Source organism: Cetorhinus maximus, chromosome 3 (genome assembly GCF_964194155.1).
Source record: "Cetorhinus maximus chromosome 3, sCetMax3.hap1.1, whole genome shotgun sequence".
Taxonomy (NCBI): domain Eukaryota; kingdom Metazoa; phylum Chordata; class Chondrichthyes; order Lamniformes; family Cetorhinidae; genus Cetorhinus; species Cetorhinus maximus.
In genome coordinates, this window is record NC_135881.1 from 115,330,460 (window position 1) to 115,354,589 (window position 24,130).

The 24,130-nt window shown below is 42.1% G+C and overlaps 1 protein-coding gene across 1 annotated transcript in view; it reads left to right on the forward strand.

Moving 5' to 3' along the window:
- tspan13a (tetraspanin 13a) overlaps window positions 1–23,321 on the forward strand; it is a 73,751-nt gene extending 50,430 nt beyond the window's left edge. The window contains exons 4-6 of the mRNA XM_078538838.1: window positions 2,220–2,333; window positions 20,551–20,661; window positions 21,766–23,321. Coding sequence (XP_078394964.1) covers window positions 2,220–2,333; window positions 20,551–20,661; window positions 21,766–21,840 — 300 coding nt within the window. The 3' untranslated portion in view covers window positions 21,841–23,321. The remainder of the gene's footprint in view (window positions 1–2,219; window positions 2,334–20,550; window positions 20,662–21,765) is intronic.
- Window positions 23,322–24,130: the final 809 nt, after the last annotated feature.

Below are 24,130 nucleotides of genomic sequence, written 5' to 3' on the forward strand. Positions count from 1 at the left end.
TGTCTTCATGCATAAATTCCCTTTTTGGTCCCTAAGCACCCCCATTCATTTTACCACCCTTTTACTACTTGTATGCCTATAGAAGACTTCTGGATTCCCTTTTATGTTAGCTGCCAGTCTCTTCCCATACTCTTTCTTTGCTGCTTTTATTTGCTTTTTCAATTCCCCTCTGATCCTTCTATATTCAGCCTGTCTCTCAGTTGTATTATCCACCTGATATCTGCCATAAGCACACTTTTTCTTCATTTTGCTCCCTATCTTTCTTGTCATTCAGGGAGCTCTGCATTTGTTTGCCCTACCTTCCCCCTTCATGGGAATGTAATTTGTCTCTACGTGAAATATCTTGTGATTGAAGGTAGCCCATGTTCAGATACAGTCTTGCCTGCCAACCTTTGATTCCAATTTATCTGGGTCAGATCCATTCTTACCCCCACTGAAGTTGGCTTCCCCACCCTGTTAATTGTCCTTGCTCTGGATTGTTCCTTGTCTTTTTATATACCAACTTCAACCTTATGATACAATTACCACTGTCCCTAAATTTTGTCCAATTAACACTTGATCCATTTGGCTCACTTCATTCCCAAGAACCAGGTCCACCAATGTCTCCTTTCTCGTTGCATGTCCTGCCTACAAACCTTTTTCCCCGTTGTCACATTTTTTTGAGTAATGTTTTGGGAACATAATGTAACATTACTTTGAAAATATTACTTGGAAAATACTTATTTACAGCAGAAATTCTTAAGCCAGCAGATGCCTGACAAGGTGCAGATGCATGCCTCTTACTATTTATGGCACAGTGATGCAAAGTAACCAGGTGCAAACCAATTATTTTCTTTTTGTAAGCAATTTTCCATTGAAAAAGACTTTAATTTTGTAAAGTAAACAATTCCTCCCTCTCCGTTAAAATATATTTTAAAAATTATTGTTCTTCTCCCTGTTTTTTCTGGCCCTGCACCTTCCTCCAGCATGAAGCTATGGTCCCACATTCAGGCCAAGGTCGCTGCCTTCTCCTTACCATCCCTAGCCTGGCTGTTGATTTATTTGCTTTTCTCCCAAACTGTCATGGTGACTAACATTAAGACAAGGTCTGCTGCTTGTTATTTGCTGGTTCTGGCCTGCCCAGCACCTCCTGCTATCTACACCACCCCAGATCTCATTTTTCAGGGCTGTAGTTTAGTACACTGCTGGATTCATTGCTTTATTGTTGCGTTGGTCTCTCCAGAAATCCATTTCTGAGCTGAAATCTATTTCCATACTGGCTTCTGGGATAACTGTGACTTCACCCTTTGCTGCTGTTTTCTACAAGATTGTATTTTCAGCTGGATTCTATCTATTTTAGTATTGATCTGCTTCTGCTGCCTCAGTTTTCTGATCCACCACTAGGAATTTTTAATTCTACATTGAGATGTTTCCAATCTGTTCCTGTTAGTTCTTATCTTACTCTTGGTACTGCTTTCCACTTGCTTCCCATTGGTTACTGACTTCTCAGTCACCCTTCCCTGGATTGAGTTGGACCAGTTATTCCAGCTTCTGCACCTACTGATTTTGTATTCTCCACCTTACCCTACTGCTGTTCCTTGGGTCAGCTTCCTCATCGGTACTGATTCCATGGATTTATCTTTCATCCTCCACTGGATCCGTTGACTTTACATCCTTTGCTTTTTGTGTTTCATTCCCAATGCCCCTCACTCCTCTTCTGATAATACAGATCTTCTGGTTCACAATACTGAGACTGGTATGCACCTTTGCTGGACCCTTGGGTCATGTCTACTGGCTCAGGGTTGACTTTCGATTGATTCACGCTAAGCCCCCCCCTGAGCAGTACACCCACTGATACTCTGCTCTTGATTAGTTTCTTCCTCACAAGTGACTGCAGACCTGGTTCATCAATGCCCTAAGCTGACTTCACCTTCCTACAATTCAATTTTATCTCACCACAGAACCTCGGAATTTAACTTCAGACACAATGATACTATCTTATCCCTACCCGTTTTTTATGGCCAGGGTGTAAAGTTGGGGTAGCAACAAGCGGATATTATAGGAGGTGTTGTCTTTTGGATGAGACATTAAATTGAGGTCCCAACAACCTGTTTTCTCATAATTTCTGAAGCTCTTCTGAGATGCCCTGAGATTAATTAATAAAGCACTGTATAAATGTAAACTCTTTCTTTACCAATTGTTGTATTAAAATGCAGGACAACACTGTTGTTTTCTTTCAGAATCATTTTCTGGAAGTGGGATGGAAGAAATCTGTGGAAACCAGAGGGGATGTGGAAGGATACTTAAACTGTTGTGGCTTCAGTGAAGTGAACGTAAATGAAACCTGCAAAGCTGTAAGTGCACAAATTGTAAATTAGAGCATGGATGCCATTCTTATCAGCTGTCATTTTGAAGAAAAATTCTTGGAACCAAAAAATATGTTCTGGTAGTTTCAACCTAGGCTGCACAAAACTCTGCAAACATTTTGGGCCAGTGCAAAGGTGTTCTGGCTATGCATCAATGTGATGGAAGCAGCATAACTCAGAGTCAGGTCTCTAGATCTCTAAGACCAAATAAAGTCGAAACATTGCAACACACCTCCAACATTCCTTTGTGCCAGTTCACACTGGGTGCCACCAATAATAAATAGCTGCCACTTTTAAAAATGTACTTTATAAGATTTTTACTGTTTGAGAAAGCAGTTGCTCCTATCCACACTCTACAGCAGAAAAAAAATTGACTGGTCAGGAAGCAAAGCTTTGCACTTGTGTTCAAACACATTCACAGCTCAGATTTTGATGATCTCCATGCAATCAATGCATAGTCGACAAGCGTGTCAGCTGAAGTCCATAAATGTCAGTCTGACACAAGCATCTGCAGTGTGGGTAATTTTGGATAATCTTATTTGGTGTGCATTTAGTTTGCAACTTTGCAATCTTCTTTTTAAAAATATCCCATTGTTGATTTACAGTTCTGTGTGAGAAATTCTCTTTCCACCTCACTCTAGCTAGCTTACTCCTTGTCTTTGCATTGTTTTTTCTCTGCCTATTTGGATTTAAACCTTACATTATGGTCACCACTCCTGAGGTGCTCATCGATATTTAACTCATCGACTTGATCCATCTCATTGTGCATTCCCTTAGTGCCTATCTTAAGGGCCTCTTTTAACCTGGCCTAGTGCTCCTTTGTGGTGCTACCACTCATTGGCTGCATCATGACTGGTGGAAGGCTGCTGACTTTCAGTTTGGGAGACTGCAGATCACCTTGCAGGACAACTTCCAGCAGCTTTTGTGTGAGGAAGCCAGACCTTAGCTTGCACAATCTCAGCATAGGTGGCAGCCATGGGATCATGAATGTCTTTCACGCTAAGAGAGAACAGCAGGTTGTGCTTCATGGAGCCATTGCCACTTGCCTGGGGCAATGCATCAGGAATCCTGGTAATCTGTTGGAGGATAGTTTGCTGGATCGCTGTGATGCCCTGGAAGCTCCTTTGAACACTAGCACCTGCAGCCATAACGGCAGCAGTTTGAGCTTGCATGGCAGCTAGTTGACCTCTCATGGCATCAGTCTGAACTTTCACTGCGTTACTCAGACTTTTGGTGGAAGTTGTTTATGCTGTAATAGAAGAGGCCATCAGATTCTGCATTATATTCCATTCTTGGCCAGCTTAAAATGATTAGATATCTGAAAGGAAAAAGGAACAAAGATAAGATAGTGATGAGGGGAGAGGGAAAAGTAAGAAGTGCATGCTTACACCACCTGCAGTGTGTAAGTGATTGTGCAATGAGGGGGAATTGGAATGCAAGAAGGAGGATTAGATGCGACGTTACAGTTGTCTTCAATGGATTCAGCTCAGTCACTGGCCAAAACTTCAGCAATGGCTGCTCTGATTTGAAAATGCATTCCCTGATGATGTTGATCACTCGTATGAGGTCATTCATCCTCTTTTGGCACTGTATCCGGGTCCTTGTGGCTGAACTCATGGCATTTGCCTTCACAGATTTGTGGGTCCCAATGCCTTCTCATTGTGAGTTGAGGGTTTCCTGCCCTGTTGGATACAGAGCATCTTGTCTCCTTTCCACTCACTCCATCGAGATTTGCAGAGCAGCATTGGAAAACCTTGGTACATGTGTTCTTCCACGGGCAGCCATTGTTCTTTGTAGCACAGCGCAATTCCAAGTGATATTATCACCTCAAGCAGTCACAATGCATCTCCCCTTAAGATATGCAGGCTAGCTTTAAGTAATACTTGCAAGTGATAATTTTGGGACCCTCTGCTGATGTGTGCGTCCTGTGAATAGCACATGTAGTGCTGGTTCCACACAGCAACCTTGATCATAAACATGATATATTTGAATAGGTGTGAGGTAATCCCACATTTTGGGTCTATCCAACTTAACCCCTGCTGTCTTCTGTCCTCCCTAGAGTCTGTCTCACTAACCCTCCAGATTAGTTTCTCTCCTATTAATATTGATTTTAAAAACCTTGATAAGTGAAGATGGACAATTTGTGTATTTCTATATTTTTGACTTTTTTGTCAATTTCAATTTTTTTTAAATTCTGGAGTGAAACCATAGAAACACTTACTTCAATTGGCTTTGTCCAGTGACAGTCCAGAACATTTCTATGTGGTGCTGTTGGAACAAATGTTACCAGCTTCTAATTTGCATTGACTTTTTCCCTTGTGACCCTGAACCCAAATACTGAAGCTGCAATTTTTAAGATAAATGCTTTTATACTCTAAATATTCAAGGCATTTCTCACTTTATATTGTTTTCACTTTTTTTATAAAAGTACTGTGCATTAAAGAATGGATAAGAGATAAGGGGCTGATTTTTGTGGAGGGATGAAAAAATGCAAGTCAGGCCCTTTTGCAGTCTCTGAAATGTGAGCTCACCTCCAAGTCCCATTCCCACTATATTTTTGTCTCAGAGACATGAGTGGGGAGAGTTTTCTAAGCCCTGATGCAGTTTGGGAGGAGTGAGGATGGTTAGGAGGCCTGCCTCAGTTAGAACCATAGAAAAGTTACAGCACAGAAGGGGGTCATTCGGCCCATCTTGTCCATGCCAACCTGAGGACACCCAGGTGCCCTTCCTAATCCCACATTCCTGCACCCAGCCCTGCAGCTTACAGCACTTAAGGTGCCGATCCAGGTACTTTTTAAAAGAGTTTAGAGTTTCTGCCTCTACCACCAACTTGGGCAGCGAATTCCTGACACCCACTACCCTCTGCGTAAAAGAGTTCTTCCCCATGTCCCCCCTACACCTTCTGCCACTTATCTTGAATCTATGTCCCCTGGTTCTAGAATTCTCCACCAAGGGAAACAATTTTATCCTGTCCACTCTATCTATTCCCCTCATAATTTTGTACACCTCAATCAAGTCACCTCTGGGACAGCAGCCCAGCTTCCACACTGTTTTCACGTCCCCTCTTAAAACTGTCAATCAAAACAACCCACTGATGAGAAGTGGTTCAAAAGCTTTTAAAACTCAGCCAAGCATTCATAATTAACTCAGCTGTCAAAACAAACCATGAGAAATGTAAACAATGGGGTCTATCGAAACTCAAAAAAACTAGATGGCCTTTTTTTTCTAAGCTACACCAGATGTTCTATCAATCAAAGCAATCCAGAAGAAGGTGGCTGTTATTTTTCCTCTAAGCTAAAATTTGAAGGATTTATTTCAATTTAGAAAGGACTCTGGCCATTTAAATTGCTTCAGATTATTATATTAGAGATCTCAAGAAGTGTTTTCTTCAGCTTTGAAGGCATATTTTCCAGATTGGAAAAGTAATGCATCTCAGCACAAACTATGTGGATTAATGTAATGGTCAATTTACAGAGTCCTATGATGAAGCACTGTAGTTAAAACACATCTACATTACAATAGAGCATCTCATAGGAATACTTGAAGTGGTCAAGACGTATGACACTTACCTGTCAGAATGTTCCTGACTACCCTGTAGGCTTCCCCCAGTGGTCCTGAACTCTCTCAAATCCATATCTGCACGCAAAAATAATGTGGGAGAGGAAATTTAAACTTTCTATAGTGCTCACAGTGGGAACCCTGACTTCAGAAGAGTTGTGGGGTCCGGACCCAAGGGCTTCATGACCCACGAAAAAACCACACGGAAATAGTGTGGGGTCGGGAAGGGAGAGGAAATTCATTTTTGCAATGGCAAACTTCAAGATTTCAGTTTTCCCACCTCCATCAGGAGATAAAATTCTGGCCCATGGACTATTAAAAGTGCTTGCAAAGTTTTGGTAGATAACATTGTTGACCTGAAGACCAGTGGATGTACATATTTGTAACCATTTTATAAATGTGGTCATATTTATAAGGATTCACAAGATAATTTTGTATTTTATTGGAAAATATACATAACCCAGAAATCACCACTTAGCTGGTAGTCAGCTGATTTCTAATGAACCACAAGTTTTTTGGTGTAAATTTGCTGCAAAGGTGATCATAAGTTTGGTTATTATTATTTTTGGGTTTTGTGATAGATATTCTCTTGGATTCAGTATCCCCACTCATTTGTGTAATTAGATAAAAGCAAAATATTGCAGATGCTGGAGATCTGAAACAAAAACAAAATGCTCGAAAAGCTCAGCAGGTCAGACAGCATCTGTGGAGTGAGAAAAAAACAAAGTTAACGTTTCGAGTCCTTATGATCCTTCTTCAGAGCTATGGGGAAGTGGAAATATGATGAAATTTGTACTGTGTAAGGGAGGTGGGGCAGGTGGAGCTGGATAGAAGACCAGCGATAGGTGGGGACAAAGGAGGGATTGACAAAGATGTCATGAACAAGTGGACAAAGGGATTGTTAATGGTAGTGGTTAATGCTAAAAAAGCTGCTAATAGTGGCGTAAAGGTAAGAAAGCAAAATGCGATTGTAGCAGAACAAGGTTAGCATTGTGTGAAAGAACAACATGGAACAAGTGACAGATGGCCCTGTAGGGGATGAGATGGGGGGAGGGGAGGGGGCAGTGGTGGGGGGGAAAAAAAGGATAGAAAATGGGGAAAAAGGGGATAAAACTGCAGATAAATGAATTAAAAATAAAACAAGTGGGTAAAAAAATAAATGTACAAGATGAATGTAGATAAAGAGAATGTAGATTTGTGTAATTAGGTCTTGCTTGCATTGCAAACTAGGAGGTACTTTTTTTCTCCTCAATATCTAACTAAACAATAACATAACCTGGGGGTGGGAACATTGATCCACATGCTCCATATGTCAGCTACTGAAATATCGCACATAGCACCATGTCCAGAAAATGGATTGAAAAGCATTCTTATCATGCTTAAGTATTGTTTCAAACCAACAAACTGGCATATTTTATGAGATTCATGAATAAACTGAATATTATTTTAATAGACAATTTCTTGTATATCAAAAAATAATAAAGATGCAACATTAATAATTCCCTTAACACAAGCCTAATATAACTAAGCTATTTCAAACTAGTTCTTTCTGGCTTTTCTCTTGTTCTTTCTGGCTTTTCTTTTACTACTGTCTAAAGTTTGCACCCATATCGTCTTAGAGACGGGGAACAAGTTCTTTCTCGTCTGTGTTTATGATAATTGACAGCTTTGCAGGGCAAACCCTCAGCTGCAAAGGCTCTGGCTTAGGTCTGTGCTAAGTGCTGTGGGCAAACAACATTTCTTGTTTAATTAGCCTAGAATAGCTAGAATGAAAACAATCATTGTTGACTTGCCATTTCAACTGACTGAACTCCTGGGGCCTGTCCATTAATTCATAGACCTAGAAACTTGCATAATTAAACAGCATTAATATTGGCGTATCTCAGTTGGTACATTCTCTCTCTGGGAAGCCAATTAACACTTTAAATCACCATGGCAGCCAGACTAGCCTCATACCTTATTGGCTTAATGTTATCAGATTGTGAGTGTGATACGTACCTGTGTCAGCTGTGGCTCAGTTCATAGCACCCTCGCCTTTGAATCAGAGGGTTGTGGGTTCATGTCCCACTCCCGGAAACCAAGAACTGTGATTGTACTCGAAAGAGATGCAATCTGTGACTGTTGATAACTTGAAAGAGTTTCCAGGTTTTGACACTTTATCTTGTCCTCTGTTTTTCCACCATTAATTCTTCCAATTTTCATAACTTTTATCTGTTTTACATAATTTTCATTCCATGTGTTTTTGTCACTTCAATCATTTTATCAATGAGCATCTGGATATCTTCTGCTAGGGCCTAATCATCTGAGAATCTCACTACCTTCACCAATTGACCTCCTACTTTGACACCTTTCTGTATTTAATCTAGCAATTATTTTATCATGGTAATTATGATAATTAATTCTTGGAACTCCCTTCCTAACACCACTGTGGGTTCATGTGGACTGTGGACTACATCATATGGACTGCAGCAGTTCAAGAAGGTGGCTCACCACCACCTTCTCAAGGGCATTTAGGAATGGGCAATAAATATTGGCCTAACCAGTGATGCCAACATACTGTGAATGAATAAATTAAAAGAAGAGTAATGGTGATAACCTTGTCTCGCCCCGAACCAGGTTCAGTTTCACCAAATACTGTCCTGATTGTAGCAGCCTGTCCCATTACAGAGCTACAATCATTCTTTTATCTCTCCAGTAAACTTTGATAACCTCCAGCATGTTCAACAGCTTTTGGCAGCTAACCCAGTCAAAAGCTTTTTTATAATACACAAAGCAGGTTTACACTTCTTGCTAGTATGCTATGCTTCTTTCACTTAACGCCCTCATCACTGCCATAGCCTCTTGAGTCCCACAGCCCTTCGTAAAACTGATTTGACCACAGCAGATGTAATGGCTTTGACTTCCAATCTGTTTGCTAGGATCTTAATGTTACCTTGGATTCTTGTGTATTCAAAGTTATGATGCAATGCTCTTCACATTTTGTGGTATTTGCCGCCTTCTCCTTTGGGACCATTGTGTTTCTCAAAGTCTTTCAGCCATTCTTCCTTCGTGTATGTCTCCCTTCGTGTATGTCTCCCTTCGTGTATGTCTCCTTACACAAGTTAACGATTCTCATTTTGCCTTCTCACCTTATTATTTCTACAGTGATTCCGTCACATCCTCCTTTTCCAGGCTTCAGTTCTTTTAAAGCTTTAAATATTTCATACTCCAGAATATTGGGTCCTAAATCACCCTGGAAATGTTATTTTTCTCTCTGGTTCTAGTTCAATTGGCTTGGCATCGTTTGCATACTGGCCTTTGCACTGTTTCCATCTATTCTTCCTCAGGTTCAATGAGCAGTGTACCATCATTACTATCAATTCCTCTTTGAACTTGCATACCTCTCCTTCCTCCAGTCAATTCCTTTATTTTCTCAGAGCATCTGTTCATCCTTTTTTTTTCTGCCATTCCTCCACTTCTCTGCACTGGTCTCCTCACCATCTCTCTTCACTAGTCAGTCTCTTCTTAACTTCTAGTTTAGTTTTCTATACATTTGTTTACCTTCCTTAGTGCTTTTGTTCTTCCACTTCTCTCGTCCATTTTCTTCAGCATTTCTTCTGAGACCCATGGCTTTCTAACTCTCTTCCCTTTAACCATTGTTATGATCCCTGTGGGGAACCATGAACCAAAATAACCAAATTTATTAAACGATCCCCAAAGGAAGAAATTACTAACAAGATTTCATTTTTTGTTACTTTTTTTGCTTTAATTCACATTAGAATCATCATAAACTAAACGTAAATGAAGAGGCAAATTACAGTCGGTTTGAACTATAAATTACACATTGAATAGCAGATACAACAATAACAGTCATGAGATTACAAGCATTCACATCACTCCCCACACAAATGTGGCACCACATGTGATCCCACTGACTTTCCAACTCAACCTGGATCTCTCAATTTCCCACTTGATCAATTCGACCCTCAAGTTTCATTCACCTGAAGCCGTATTCCATTAAAGGTCTCTGGAGACAGCCGTCTCTCGAGCAGCATACTCCTGCAGAATCTCCTTCGTTAGGTTCCCGACAGATGGCACAGATTCCCCAGAGACTCCTTTATCTGGAACCTTTAATAAACTTTGTTAAAGTTTCTGGTTGGTCTGGCATAACTGAAGCATGGCTGTAGAATTATCCAATTCACAATCTCTGCTCTAACCCTGTCTTTAGCTTTCAGGCTTATGAATTCTTAATGCTGTTTCATTATCGTTATCGCTGCTTGTCAAGGATGTAATCATTTTGGATACCCCTTCAGTCCCTAGATGATTTCTGGGGGCTGACTTTTACATTGACCAGGCAGGCATATGCCCAACCCAATCTGGCGTAAAATCGTATGCGCGAGTGTCATGACATCATCGGGCACTAGCGTGATATTTCACTTGGCAGGCGTGCACAAAAGTTGGAAGTGTGCTTGCTGACAATTAAGAGGGCATTTAAGCCCATTAACAGTGCAATTTTCTGCTATTTGTTATTGCCCATCAAACCTTACAGTTGGCAGATGGGCGAATCAGCCAGGCAACTTCTACATTTTTAAAGAAACCTCATCCGAGGATGGGATGAGGTTTCTGTTATGAAATAAAATAAAAATACAAATCTGTGGGCAGCATTTTTATTATCTATGAATGTGATGCTTGGACAATCTTTTTCTGCTTTTTAAAACTTGATTGGAACATTTTCCTGTCTGCAGCTCCACAAGGCAACTCTCTGCCTTCAAGGAGCTTTTTCTCAGTGCTCGCCCAGACCCGCGTTGATGTCATCACCCAACCTCCTCCTGCCCCCACCCCGACAACGCTGAACTTTTCAGCGCATGCTTCATGCTGGCTGGTCATAAATTGGCCAGCCAGTGTGAACTCGGGGTCGAGGGCCGATTGTGGTCGGCGACCTGTTTCCTGACTGATCCCAGACCCGCCAATTGCGCCTGCCCGCAGAGCTAAAAATTCAGGCCTAGGTGTACTGTTTCTCCTGATTGTGCTTTTAAACCAGGTATTGATGATGCATAGCTTCTATCTTCTACAGAACTCAACCAGCATCTCTCCTCTTTCTGATACCCAGTCCAATGCTTCCAACTTCATTTCCATCGCTTCACTGACTACTGCATTCAAGTCTCCCATGATCAGCAAGAAGCTGTTTCCTTTCCCCTTTTCTATCAGCTCTGCCAGTTTCTGGTACTCTTTCTCATCTTCTTCATCTGAGTGCTCAGTGGGCATGTGCATTGCTATAATAACATCCACTGGTCAGCATAGAGCACCATATTCAGCAGTCTGTCACTGTGTTGATTTAAGGATCTCAGAAGCATCTTGTCGGAAGATGATTACCTCCACAAAGAAATCTGAACTAGAATAGCAATGACAAGGCATGCATTCTTGAAACATGAATTGCTCAGCATAGGAATGAGGAGAGATATTGAGAAAATAATTATCAAGACTGATTTGGAGTGTCTTGTTGCAAGGGCTGAAAGTGGATCTCAAGAAAAATGGATATCCAAAATCTAGAAAGTAGTGAAATGCGGTTCTGGAGGAGGATGGAGTGGATAAGTTGGAGAGAACACAAGAGCAGAGAAGAAGTTCTCAGGATAGTGGATATCATTAAGAAAAGGCAACAAGACTGGATTGGCCATATTCTAAGGCATGAGAACCTGCTGAAGGAAGTAATTGAAGGAGGATTAGAGGATTGTATACCAAGAGGGAGAAAGAGAATGATAATGTTAGACAAGTGAAATTGAAAATGTGAGGTTCCTGCAAGCAGCTGAAGAGAAAAGTGCAAGACTGTGAGGCATGGAGAAATGAGCAGAGGACCTACCCTTAGGCAGATCACGACTCACTAAATCTTAACATTTGTAGATATATTGTCAGTTTCAAAAATGAAATCTGTTAAGGCAATACGAGTAAAGACCAAGAGCTGGATTTTCCTATGGGAGCAAGGAACAGAAATCAGGACTGTTTCTGGGTCCTGAGCCTGCCCCAGGGCGGAGATGGTCACTCATTGGGATTTTCCCAAGGAAGCTCACTTAATTGGCCTGGAGATAGGTTTGTCTGTTAAGGATGACAGGCGGGCTATTGAAATTGGAGGGCAAGTCAGAGGCCATCCAGCTTGAAAGAAGCTACAGGATGAAATGGTAGGTAAGTAAAAGAGAGGGCACTTCAGCATCAAGGCACTCTAACTTTTTTAAACCTTACCTTTAAGGGCTGGGAGGGAGAGGTGGACTGAGGTCAAGATACCCCTTTTCAATGGGGCTTATGGCTGTACCAGCACTCGAGCAGGAGTTATTGCCTGAGGGAGCCTGGAGGCTAACTGGAAATTGGCCTCAATTAAATTGGTAATGGCCTGATTGGCTACCCACCGTATGTAGAAACAATGATCGGGAGCAGGTTGGAATTGGGGAACTAAAAAAAAATCTGCACTAGCCAGATTAACTCCTGCCCACCTCCAATCTGCCAGGGTCAAAAATCCAGGACCAAATCGAACTTTGTTTATCACAACTCACTTTATCTTTATTTAATTTAGAGGTGCTGTTGGTAGGCTCTTTTGAATAACTTATTGAATCGCTTTGACAGAAGACAAAATGTGGAATCTATTTGTGTGGAGTTAAACAGAAAGCAGCAACAGACGTTGGTAGAAGTTGTTTATAGGTCACCAAACAGTAGTGGTCGTGTGGGGCATGGTATTAATCAGGAGATTAGAGAAGCATGTAGCATGGGTAAGACAGTAATCATGGTGACTTCAATCTGCATATAGACTGGATAAACCTTATTATGACACAGACGATGGTAAATGCTGAGTTGTTCAAATCCCAGAGGGAAACTTGAAACAACTGTCATAATCAATTTTTGCAATTTGTACAGGCAGAATTTCCCGTTGGCGTGCAGGGGCGGGCTTCACACGTCCGCGCGTAAAATGACGCGCGGTGATGTCGGGCGAGCGTCCCAACGTCACTGTGTGCCATCCCGATATTTTTGTTGGGCGGGCACGCGATGATGCCAACACGCGCCCGCCATTAATTAACGGGCCACTTAAGACCCTTGACTCACCAATCGATGCTGATTTTTCAGCGCCCGTGCAATCTTTGGGTCAGCGCACAGGCGCAACAGGCAGGTGGGTAGGAGACATTTGTATAAACCTCATCCATGGGTGGGATAAAAGGGCTCACTGGGGTTGCGAGTGTGCACTGTCAAGTATTTATTCTTCAAAGTTATTGAAACTGCCTTGTATGATTGCAGTACTTCAAAACGCACACCAGCTGCTTTTCCTGGACTCTTAACCTTCAGGTCAGCACTCTGCAGTGAGGAATCTTTTCTGGGCCTGCAGGTTTCAGGAAGCCTTCCCTTAGCCTGGGAGTGGGAGCTGAACTGTCCACTGGAGGCACCTCCTCTGAGGAGGAAGGGAGGGCAAGAAGGGGGAGGAGACTAGGTATGCAAATTCAGCTTCCAGGGGAGCCATCTTTGGGAGGACAGGCGCAGGCACAAGGGGCACAGGCCCAAGAGGTAGACCAAGGCGGAAAGGGCCGCAGAAGATGCCAATATCCTCCTGCCAGGGTATACAGGTGGCGAAGCAGCTGCCTCAATATGTCTGAGGTGCAGTGACGAAGGAAGCTCCATCTCTCGCCAGTCAACTGTACCTGTCAGATGATTGGGCCTGAGTTCTCCACTAACTGTGTGGGTGGACATCCCATGCCAGTGGCTCTGAAGGTCACAGCTGCCATCAACTTCGATGCCTCTGGCTCCTTCCAGGGTTCGCTGGGTGATCTTTGCGGTGTTTCCCAATCAGCTGTCCACACTTGTGTCAAGCAAGTTACAGACGCTCTATTCAGGCATGCATTGACCTTCATCCACTTCCGTTGGGACCAGGCAAGCCAGACACAGCGAGCCAGAGGCTTTGCAGAAATTGCTGGCTTCACCCGCGTCCAGGGTGCAATAGACTGCACACATGTGGCCATCAAGGTGCTAGCAAGTGAGCCCAGCGCCTTCGTCAACAGGAAGGGCTTCCACTCTATGAATGTGCAGATAGTGTGTGATTACAGGATGCTGATTTTACAACTCTGTGCAAGGTACCCAGGCAGGTCCCACAATGCCTATATCCTCAGACGCTCCCAGGTGCCGGGGTTCTTCAGTGCTCCAGTCTGGCTTGATGGACGGCTGCCGAGTGACGAGGGCTATCCCCTCCAAATAGTGGCTAATGAGGCCTCTCCGCCTTCCAAGAACAGAAGCTGAGCAGCGCTACAATAGGAGCCATGCCTCCACAAGGGCTGTGGTGGAGAGAACCATCGGTCTTCTCAAGATGCGCTTCTGATGCCTGGACTGCTCAAGGGGCGCACTCCAGTACCACCCAGATCGTGTGTCGGTGATGGTGGTTGCATGCTGTGCTCTCCACAATCTTGCGCTGGAAAGCAGGAACACTGTGGATGATGAAGACATCGATGCAGTGACTGTGGCTGCACACGATAAGTCCGGCTGTGAGTCCGAGGATGAGCATGCACAGGGAAATGCTGAGGGGGTGGACGCTGAACCGGGACTACTCCAAGGAGACAGGGACACCCGGGATGCTTTAATCCAACAAACCTTCAGCTAACACACCACAGTTGGACCTTCAGTACAAGCCTGGGCTGTATGCTCCATACTCGACACCTAAGTGCAAAATCTGCCAGGTTAGGAACAGTAACTAAGGGCCTTGTTAATAAAGCTGAATGTCCAACAAAGCACTCTTTACATTTTTGGAAACCATCCATGCGCAGAAGAAATGAGGCACCCTCAGCCATGGTGACATTTCTTAATTTAATGTGTCAAGCAAACAAACATGCAAAAAAAAGACAATAGTGTTACAAATCAGAACAAATCATAAGGACTTCATCTCGGGCCAACACAAAAGCACCCGTGAAAAACCTGTGGTGTGCCTAAGGTGCCTTATGTTTTCGTTTCCGGGTGCTGCCTCTTGGTGCTGCCCCATTGCTTGGAGTGGCATCTGAGACAGCTTGCTTACTCTGCTGTCCTGTTGGTCTCGATGACCTTGGCGGTTGTCCTCTGGCCCGTGGAGCCTGTGCTGGCCCCGCCTGGGAGGGAGCTGCCAGATCCACAGCTGGCATCTCCCCAATCGTCGCAGGCCCACCGGATGCTACGGTCACTGGGAGAGGGGCAGAGGAGCTGCTGCCCTCATCTGGAACGCCTTGAGAGGAGCCCACAGAGACAACAGGCAGCTGCTGAGCCGACATGAGGTCGCTTCGGAACTCCCTGCTCACCTTAGATGGATGGGCATCGAGCTGGGAAACCTGGTGCCCAGACCACCTCCCACACTGGCACTGACCAACTGAGGTCAATGCCGATGTGAGGGCTTGCTGGTCAGAGCTCATCCCCAGGAAGCCCTGATGGGTCTCCTGGAGGAGGCTCTCCACAAGAGTCGCCACTCTCTCCATGGAGGACTCATGGCGCTCGGACATGTGGCTCATTGCTTTGGCGATCGTCCGCATAGACTCCTCCACCACAGAGACCAAGCTAAGCATAGCCTCATGTCTCTACCCCAGATGCTCCCACACACCCGGCTGCGTTTACTGCCCCGGCTGCGTCGCAGGCGACTGCAGAGACACATCAGGCACCGACTGAGCATGTGCTTGGTCCCCTGCAGTCCTCCAACTGCTGGTGCCATGGGCACTCTCTGTCCCTGCCAGCTCCTCCAGCGATTGTGAAGTGCCTTCACCACTGTGCCCCGGGACACTAGCAGATGTTCGAATTCCCACCGAGGTGCTAGTATCTGCGCTGGTGCCTGCCTTGCAGAGATGGTGTGATGCTAGTGAGACTTCAGGCCCTTCAGGTGTGAGAGGGGGCCTCTGCTGCTGCTCCACCCAGCCCTGCTCCGATGGTGCTGAAAAGAAGAATGAGGACAGTGGATCAGTTAACGTGGAGACAATGACAAAGTGCATCCCTGTCCCCCAGATCACTATGCATTCATCCTTCCATAAGCAATGGTTAAGCCATATTGCAAAATTAAATCAATTAACATTCAGCACTGCTATGACTGTTGGGAGAACAATGCTGTCCTCACTGTTGGGCATACATACCTGGCCTTGGCACCCCAGCCTCACCAACACCAGTGGTCCTGGGCACATGACGCCTCTCCAAATCCATGGCCTCCTGCTCGAACTGGCTAAGATTGGCGATCTGCGCCTGGCCGCCGCCAGTCCTCGCACGCTCTGCCATGTTATGAGCGGGGAGGGTATGTGGTAAGCCAATCTGCTGGGTTAAATGACCAATGCCAACATTGTACTCACCCTGCCAGATCGCAACAAGTCGTTGAAGCGCTTGCGACACTGGATCTAGGTGCGCTGCACCACGTTGCGGGAGCGCGCCGCCACCTCCTGGCACATTTCGTCATGTGGGGGGGCCTCCTCTTCCCATCCTGGGGAACCAGCACCTCCCGCCGCGCTGCCACCTCCTCGAGGGCAGCAAGGCAGTCATCCGAAAAACAAGGGCCACACTGGCCCCACGCCCTACCCTCTGGCCTGGCCTGCCCCGAAGGGCTACCATCCGGCCCCAATGGCCTACCCTCTGGACTTGCATGGATTTCATTGCCCCTCTGTCCAGCCCTTCGCCCAGCCATTGCGAGCAGCCTTTCTGAGGCTGCCAGGGCCTTTCTTTATACAGGTCGCCATTGGACCCAGCGGCCTGAGCGCTTCCGCCGTCGCCCTCCCACTTCCGCTATGTATGGGAGTCGTGAAGTACGCTGGCCTATGTAAAATGGAGCGGACCCGATCGAGATGCAGGCTTTGAATTCAGTTATAATAAGACCACCGAGTCTCAAAGGGTTTTTACAGAACTAAATTAAACATTTATTAATTAAAAGATTGTAAGTACATACATATGTTTACAAATTACTGCGATAATAACTTCTAAAAAATCCCCTAATTAATCTGACTCTCAGTTACACCTCGTTAATGCAACAGTAAAACTCATAGATATAAATAGATCCCTGGCAAAGCACACTCTGGACAGTCGCACTCCAAATGAGTTTCTTTCAGCTCTGGGATCTTTCAGACAACGGCTTGAGGCTTACAGGCTGGAGGCTTCAGATCTTAGAATCCCTCCTTTTTTACCAATAGCCTTCTCTTCCTTTATACATATTTTCCTCTTTGAATGCAAATTCTCATTTTATCACTAGGTTTTTTTGAACTTCACCTCTTCTAACAATGAAACCCCTTTCATAGCACCAATTTTATTAGTAAGCTTTGAAATAAATAAACACGTTGTTTGGCTTCTTCTGGTTAGGTGTAATATTTCACTCATTCTTTTCAATGGTTTATTTAAAAATGCAAATTACCCCTTTACACTTCACCTTGTAACTTCCCTATGTTTACCTAATTACCATTTCAAACCTACTTCTATACATCAAAGCCTCTAGACCAGCTGGCTTTAATCCAATTAAGATACAAACACACACACCACTAGAGCTCTATTTTAAAATAATTTCCGGTAACAGTATAGACATTATTGTATCTTCTTGACAACCTAATGATTACAAATGCTGTCAAAGACGACTTTCTGGAGTGTGTTAGGGATGATTTTCTAGAGCAGTATGTTGAGGAACTGACTAGACAGCAAGCTGATTTAGATCTAGCATTATGTAGCAAAAAAGGGCTAATTAATAATCTTGGTGTAAAAGAACCTATAGGGATTGAGTGACTATAATATGATATTATTATGTTTGAAAGTGAGATAGTTCAACCTGAAGCTAGGGTGTTAAATTTGAGCAAAGAAAATTATGAAGGTATGAGGGGCAAATTGGCTGGAAAAATACATTAAAAGGTATGATGGTACATAGGCAATGGATAGCCTTTAAAGAATAATTACATAATTTACAGCAATTATACATTCCTCCAAGGCACAAAAACCTAAAAAGCAAAGTCAGTTAAGCCTGGCAAACAAAGGAAGTTGAGGATTGTATGAGATTAAAAGAAAAGGCCTATAAAGTTGCCAGAAACAACAGTAAACCTGAAGATTGGAGGATTTTAAAATACAGCATAGGAGGGACCAAGAAATTGATAAAGAGAAATAGAATGTAAGCTTGCACAACATATGAAAAACAGACTTTAAAAGCTTCTATAGGTATGTGAAAAGGAAACATTTGGCTAAGACAAATGTGGGTCCATTACAGGCAGAATCAGGAGAATTCATAATGGGGAATAGAGAAATGGCAGAGAAGCTAAATTATTACTTTGTGTCTGTCTTCACTGAGGAAGATAAAGGAAATCTCCCAGCTTTAGAGATCCAGGCGACTAGGGAGAATGAGGAATTGAATGAAATTAGTATTAATAAGAAGGTTGTATTGGAGAAATTCATGGGACTGAAGTTTGATAAGTCTCCAGGACCTGATATTCTACATCCCAGAGTGTTGAAAGAGGTAACTATGAAGATAGTGGATACATTGGTGATCATCATCCAAAATTCTATATATTCTCTCATGGTTCCTGCAGATTGGAAGGTAACAAATGTCATTCCACTAGTTAAGAAGCGAGGGAGAGAGAAAACCGGGAACTATAGTCCTGTTAGCCTTACATCAGTAGTAGGGAAAATACTAGAATCTATTATAAAGGATGTGATAAATGGACACCTGGATAATAATGATCCAATTTGGCAAAGGCAACACGGATTTATGAATGGGAAATAATGTTTGACAAACCTGTTGGAGTTTTTTGAGGATGCTGTTAACAGATTTGATAAAGGGATGTCAGTGGACGTAGTATACTTGGATTTTCAAAAAGTTTTCGATAAAGTCCCCCACAGGAGGTTGGTTAGAGAAATAAAAGCACATGGAATAGGAGGCAATATATTGGCATGAATTAAGGATTGGTTAATGGGCAGAAAACAGAGAGTAGGAACAAACTGGTCATTCTCATGTTGGCAGGCTGTGACTAGTGGAGTACCAAATGGATCAGTACTCGGGCCAAAGCTGTTCACAATATATATCAATGATTTGGGTGTGGGGACCAAATGTAATATTTCCAAGTTTGCAGATGACACAAAACTAGATGGGAATGTGTGTTATGAGGAAGATGCAAAGTGGCTTCAAGAGGATTTGGACAGGCTAAGTGAGTGGGTAAGAATATGGCAGTTGGGATATAATGTGGAAAAATGAGAGGTTATCCACTTTGGTAGGAGGAACAGATGTGCAGAGTATTTCTTAAATGATAAGAGATTAGAAAGTATAGATGTACAAAAGGACCTGGGTGTCCTCATCAGTAAGTCAGTGAAAGTTAACATGCAGATGCAGCAGGCAAGCTATTAAGAAGGCTAATGGTATGTTAGCAAGAGGATTTGAGTACAGGAGTAGTGAAGTCCTGCATCAATTCTGTGGAACTTTGGTTAGACCGCACCTGGAGCACTGTGTGCAGTTTTGGTCCCCTTAGTACAGATATTATTGCCATAGATGGAGTGCAACGAAGGTACACCAGACTTGTTCCCGGGATGGCAGGACTGTCCTACGAGGAGAGATTGGGGAAACTGGGCCTGTATTCTCTAGAGTTTCGAAGAATGAGAGATGATCTCATTGAAACCTACAAAATATTTAAAGTGATAGACAGGGTATGATGCAGGTCTAGATGGTTCCAGACTCCCCTGCTTGGGGAGCCTAGAACCAGAGGAGACAATTTCAAAATAGGGGGAAGCCACTTAGAACTGAGATGAGGGGAATTTCTTTTACTCAGATGGTTGTGAATCTATGGAATTCTCTATCCCAGAGGGCTGTGGAAGCTCCGTTATTGAGTGTGTTTAAAGTAGAAATTGACAGACTTCTAAATGCTAATAATGTAAAGGGATATGGGGATAGTGTGGGGAACAAGACATTGAAATGGATGATCAGCCATGATCCTATTGATTCGCAGAGGAGGCTCGATGGTCTGAATGGCCTATTCCTACTCCTATGTTCCTATGATAGGAAACTTGGAAAACCCTTGATCTGTGAACTCTCAGTAATCTGTAGACAAAAATTATGGACTCAGTTGAACTGTCAAGCTACTGGTGCTGATTGATGTAAAAGTCTATTGGCATAATGGTGAGGTTTTGTGTACAAATAAATGTCAGTGCATTTGAAATTTTAGCCACTTTGAATTTTTTTTTGTCAAAGGATACTTTTTGGAAGGCTCTGCCTGCAGACGACCAATGACTATTGGAAATCGAAGGTTATTGCCCATAATTTTCTATCCATTTGATGTTTCAGTGCCCTAGACTGTTTCAGTATGCACTAGTTGCATGTGTGAGGCCCTGGATGGATCCTAATAACACTTGGGTAATGTTTTTTGTGTAATAAATACATGCAGTGAGCTGGAACTCACAGACAAAATGAGCTGAATGGTCTCCTCCTATGCTGCAATTTCTCTGATTCTAATGTTGTAAGCTCTTTCTTAGCGATGGCAAAAGTACCATTGCCTCTCAGGAAGTTGTGAGCAAACAAACAGGTAAAATGACCATTGTATTAACACCTACAACACTGTTGTTTTCATATGACACCTTTGAATTATTAAGAAGTGAATGGACCGTCGCAGCCTGCCAAAGAAGCCAAAAATGCATAGTTCACTATTGAAAATGTGAATTGTAAAGAAATACAATCTCTGCCGCTTTTTTCTTGTTCCAGCAATGTGTTGCTACTAAAGACTGTCACCCATGTGGATCGATCCTAAAAACCTATGCTGGCGAAATACTGAGATTTGTTGGTGGCACAGGTCTTTTCTTCAGTTTCACTGAGGTCAGTAAAACTTGCAATAACTTTAAAGAAAGCTAATTCATTCTGTTAATAACGGCAGTGATATTAAGATACAAGATTCGAAAAATTGAAATAATTTTAATACATTGAGTTAATGACAAAGATTATATTTCCATTGTTATAGAGCTCTGTTTTATATAGTTTATGTATTTAGGAGGATTTCCAGAAGTAATATTAATTGTCTAGTATGGCATGACAGAAAACATCAAATACTTCCAGAGCACGTAATGCCATAAGCAGTGTCAGGAACTCTCAATGATTTTAAAAATTCATTGCCCCCTTTTTGAAAATTTTTGATAAGCTTTGTTGTTGAAACATATAGTTATCAACATTGCTGTTTGCTGCTATCCTATTGACCACAAGAGGTGTTTACATTGTAACAAGTGTGATATTTGCTGTGACTTGGATCTTAGTGATTTTGACTTTTGTGGGCCATTGTGTTTTCTTTTTGAGTAGAGATATGCTCAATAATGGAAAAGTTGTTGCACTTCAGCTACATATCTTGAGAGCTTGTATTTGGTGGTGGTGGGGTCAGGGGGAAAAAGTAAAATGCAGACCATAAGTGCATTGTGCAAAGTGACTCAAAAGTTAATTATTTTGGACCTACTGCAGTTCTGCAGAGCCAATTTACATCAGGTCTTCTAGACTCGATCTCACCTCTGAGAATTGTGGTTCTATCCTGCCGATTTGGAGCCATATGCGCCTTATGAGAAAGCACCCTTGTTGTATGTTTTACAACTTGTACACAAATTTAGTCAGTGTTTTTCTGTCCAGAGTAAAATTAATCTAAGCCCGAGGAGGGTGATTTTATTTTTTGTTGCTGGGCGAAAAATGAGTGATGTTGACTGCCCATTTTATATCTCAATTGATTTTTCTTTTCCACTGCAACCTATTAGCTTCATCCTTTTTCACCTGGAGATAAAAGTTAAAATTATCTTCAATGTGATTGTGTATATATATGTATGTATTTGTGTGGCAACAGTTTAGCATTTTTCTTGGAACTATAACATCACCTTTAACTTTATATTAACAAGATGTTCTAGCACATTAACTTCTTTTATAACTTGCGAGTGATGTTTGTTTCAGATCCTGGGAGTATGGTTAACACACAGATACAGGAATCAGAAAGATCCACGAGCAAATCCCAGTGCTTTCCTGTAGGAGAAACCCTCAGAAATGTCACATCACTGGAACACTGCACTACTGAAGCCTCCTGTATTTTTTTTTGATGTTGTTGAGACTTTCTATATCCAAAACTCCACCTGCTTGCAAGACATGTCTTTCACCTGGGATAAGGGTTATCATTCAGTTATTGCTTTCTGTTGTTATGAAACTGAGAACTAAACTTGGTTGATCCCTTAAAGTATTCAAAGTTGTGAGGAATGCATTGCTGATTACTGTTGCCTGTAACATAATGCTTGTCACAGGCATTGATCAGCACAAGAGGTTTTTGTGACAGTTGTCTTTTCAAAGCTGCCTGCTTGTGCATTCTTAGAAAAGCACCATACTGATGACATGGAAAATTAACTCCAAAGGAAATGAGGCATTGGCTTACGACATTATTTGACACCCCAACCCCTAAAGTATTGCAGTGTCTAATGATATAATTCTACTTTTTAAATTTTCCATTTTCCACAAATGCATGTTAGCTAAGATTAAGGATATTTCGTTTGATTGGGAGATAATCACAGTTAATGTTGAGCAAGTTAAAATATAAATAAACAGGAGTATTAATGCATTTTTCCTTTTATGCAACAGCTTGTTGGAGCAGTTCATTATTGTAAAATTTTCAAGTTGTATTTGGTGGGTTTTTCAGAAGACATCTCCAGATTTGCGTTCTGTCCTGGGCAAAAATCGAGAAATTTAAGGAGTTTTTACACATGGATCTCTTGATCCACTAGCAATACTAGCCTGAAGAAATGCATTTCTAGCTGCTTAAAGACCTTTTGAGTTCAAAAGCATTTGCAGGATTTTGTATGTGTGAATAGCTGATTTCCTTGATAGTAGTCAGAAATGGCTGATTTATTTCCCTAGCTTATTTGGAAATGCTTGTAACCAGCCAGTGTGATTTATAATGTGAAGTTTTGTTGTAGCACCACACTGCCCTGATGATTACTGATAGATTTAATGTACTGTGATTATTTTTTCTGAGGTTTGGTAATACTTTAATCTATTAATACTTAGTTTAATGGGTGTTTCATTTTTTAAAAAAAACTTATGTTTTGCTTCAAGTGCACATAGTAAAGTTGATTTGTTAGAAATGTAGCAATTTTGGAAACAAATCGTGTAAGATTATTTGCAACACATTTGTTTTTCTCTGCAAATGATTGAGAAACTCCTTTTATTCAGTTATTTAAAATATTGATTATTGTGCAATTGTGTGCAATTTTGCTCATGGCTTAACTGTATTCAGAATTACGAGTATATTTGACAGCTTGGTATCTTGGTATGTTTGTGTATATTGGCCAAAGCATTGATTGTTCATAACACAACATTGGAGAGAAACAGCAGTGATTTAACATGTCTTGTGGGAAAAATGCTAATGTGGAGAATATTACTACTGTATTTATGAGATTTGTAAAATTTAAGAGACCATGGGTAAATTGTGGACTCCAACCATTAAAGTTTCACTTATGTGAGTGGATGTTCTTTTTTTTAATTTTCTTTGTGTGTTTAACTGGAGCTTATTCCTATACTTGCTTGTTAGGACTTGAACCAAAATAATGAACACATGATTTTTTTTGCTTTCTGTTTAATGTGGCTAATTCCTTTTTAATTTTTAAAAAATAATTAGCTGTGGAAGCGACATTTTAAATGGATGGATAGATAATAAATGTATATCTAAAAGCTGCATAGGACTGAGGTTTAAATATTTTTTCCTGTCAGGCGTTATGGTTGAGACTGATCTTATCAGTTACCCAGCATCCACACATGGTCTGCCCAGCATGGATCACTGGATAATAACTAAGAGCAGGAATATTAGCTAACCTTTTAACATTTCCCCATTTTCTCCCCCTTCACCAAAAAAAAACAAATGAAGACAGGAAGTTCTTTAGATGCACCACCATTATTTTCCTGGCAAAGGTCAGCAGTGCAGGTGTAAATATGAACTGGCCTTCATGGCTCAATATCACATTATGTAGTGGATTTATCTGTGTAAGGAATTTTGAATAAGTATGTCAGTATTAATTTGAGGAGATTTGCCTGTTTCTTACACTGCTTTATGTATAATCTCCATCAAAGTGATCCTGAATGGCATTACATTGAAATGTACAGGACAAAACAAAATCATTGCAGCCCCATTACCTGCTCCCAGTGTCTAATGATATTGGTCATACCCTCTGTCGTTTCCCCTCTAAGTATTTATCAAAACATCTCTTGAAATTGCTGACAAACTTGCAGCCTCCACTACGTCCCATTGCAGTCATTCTATTTCTGCATATTTAAATTT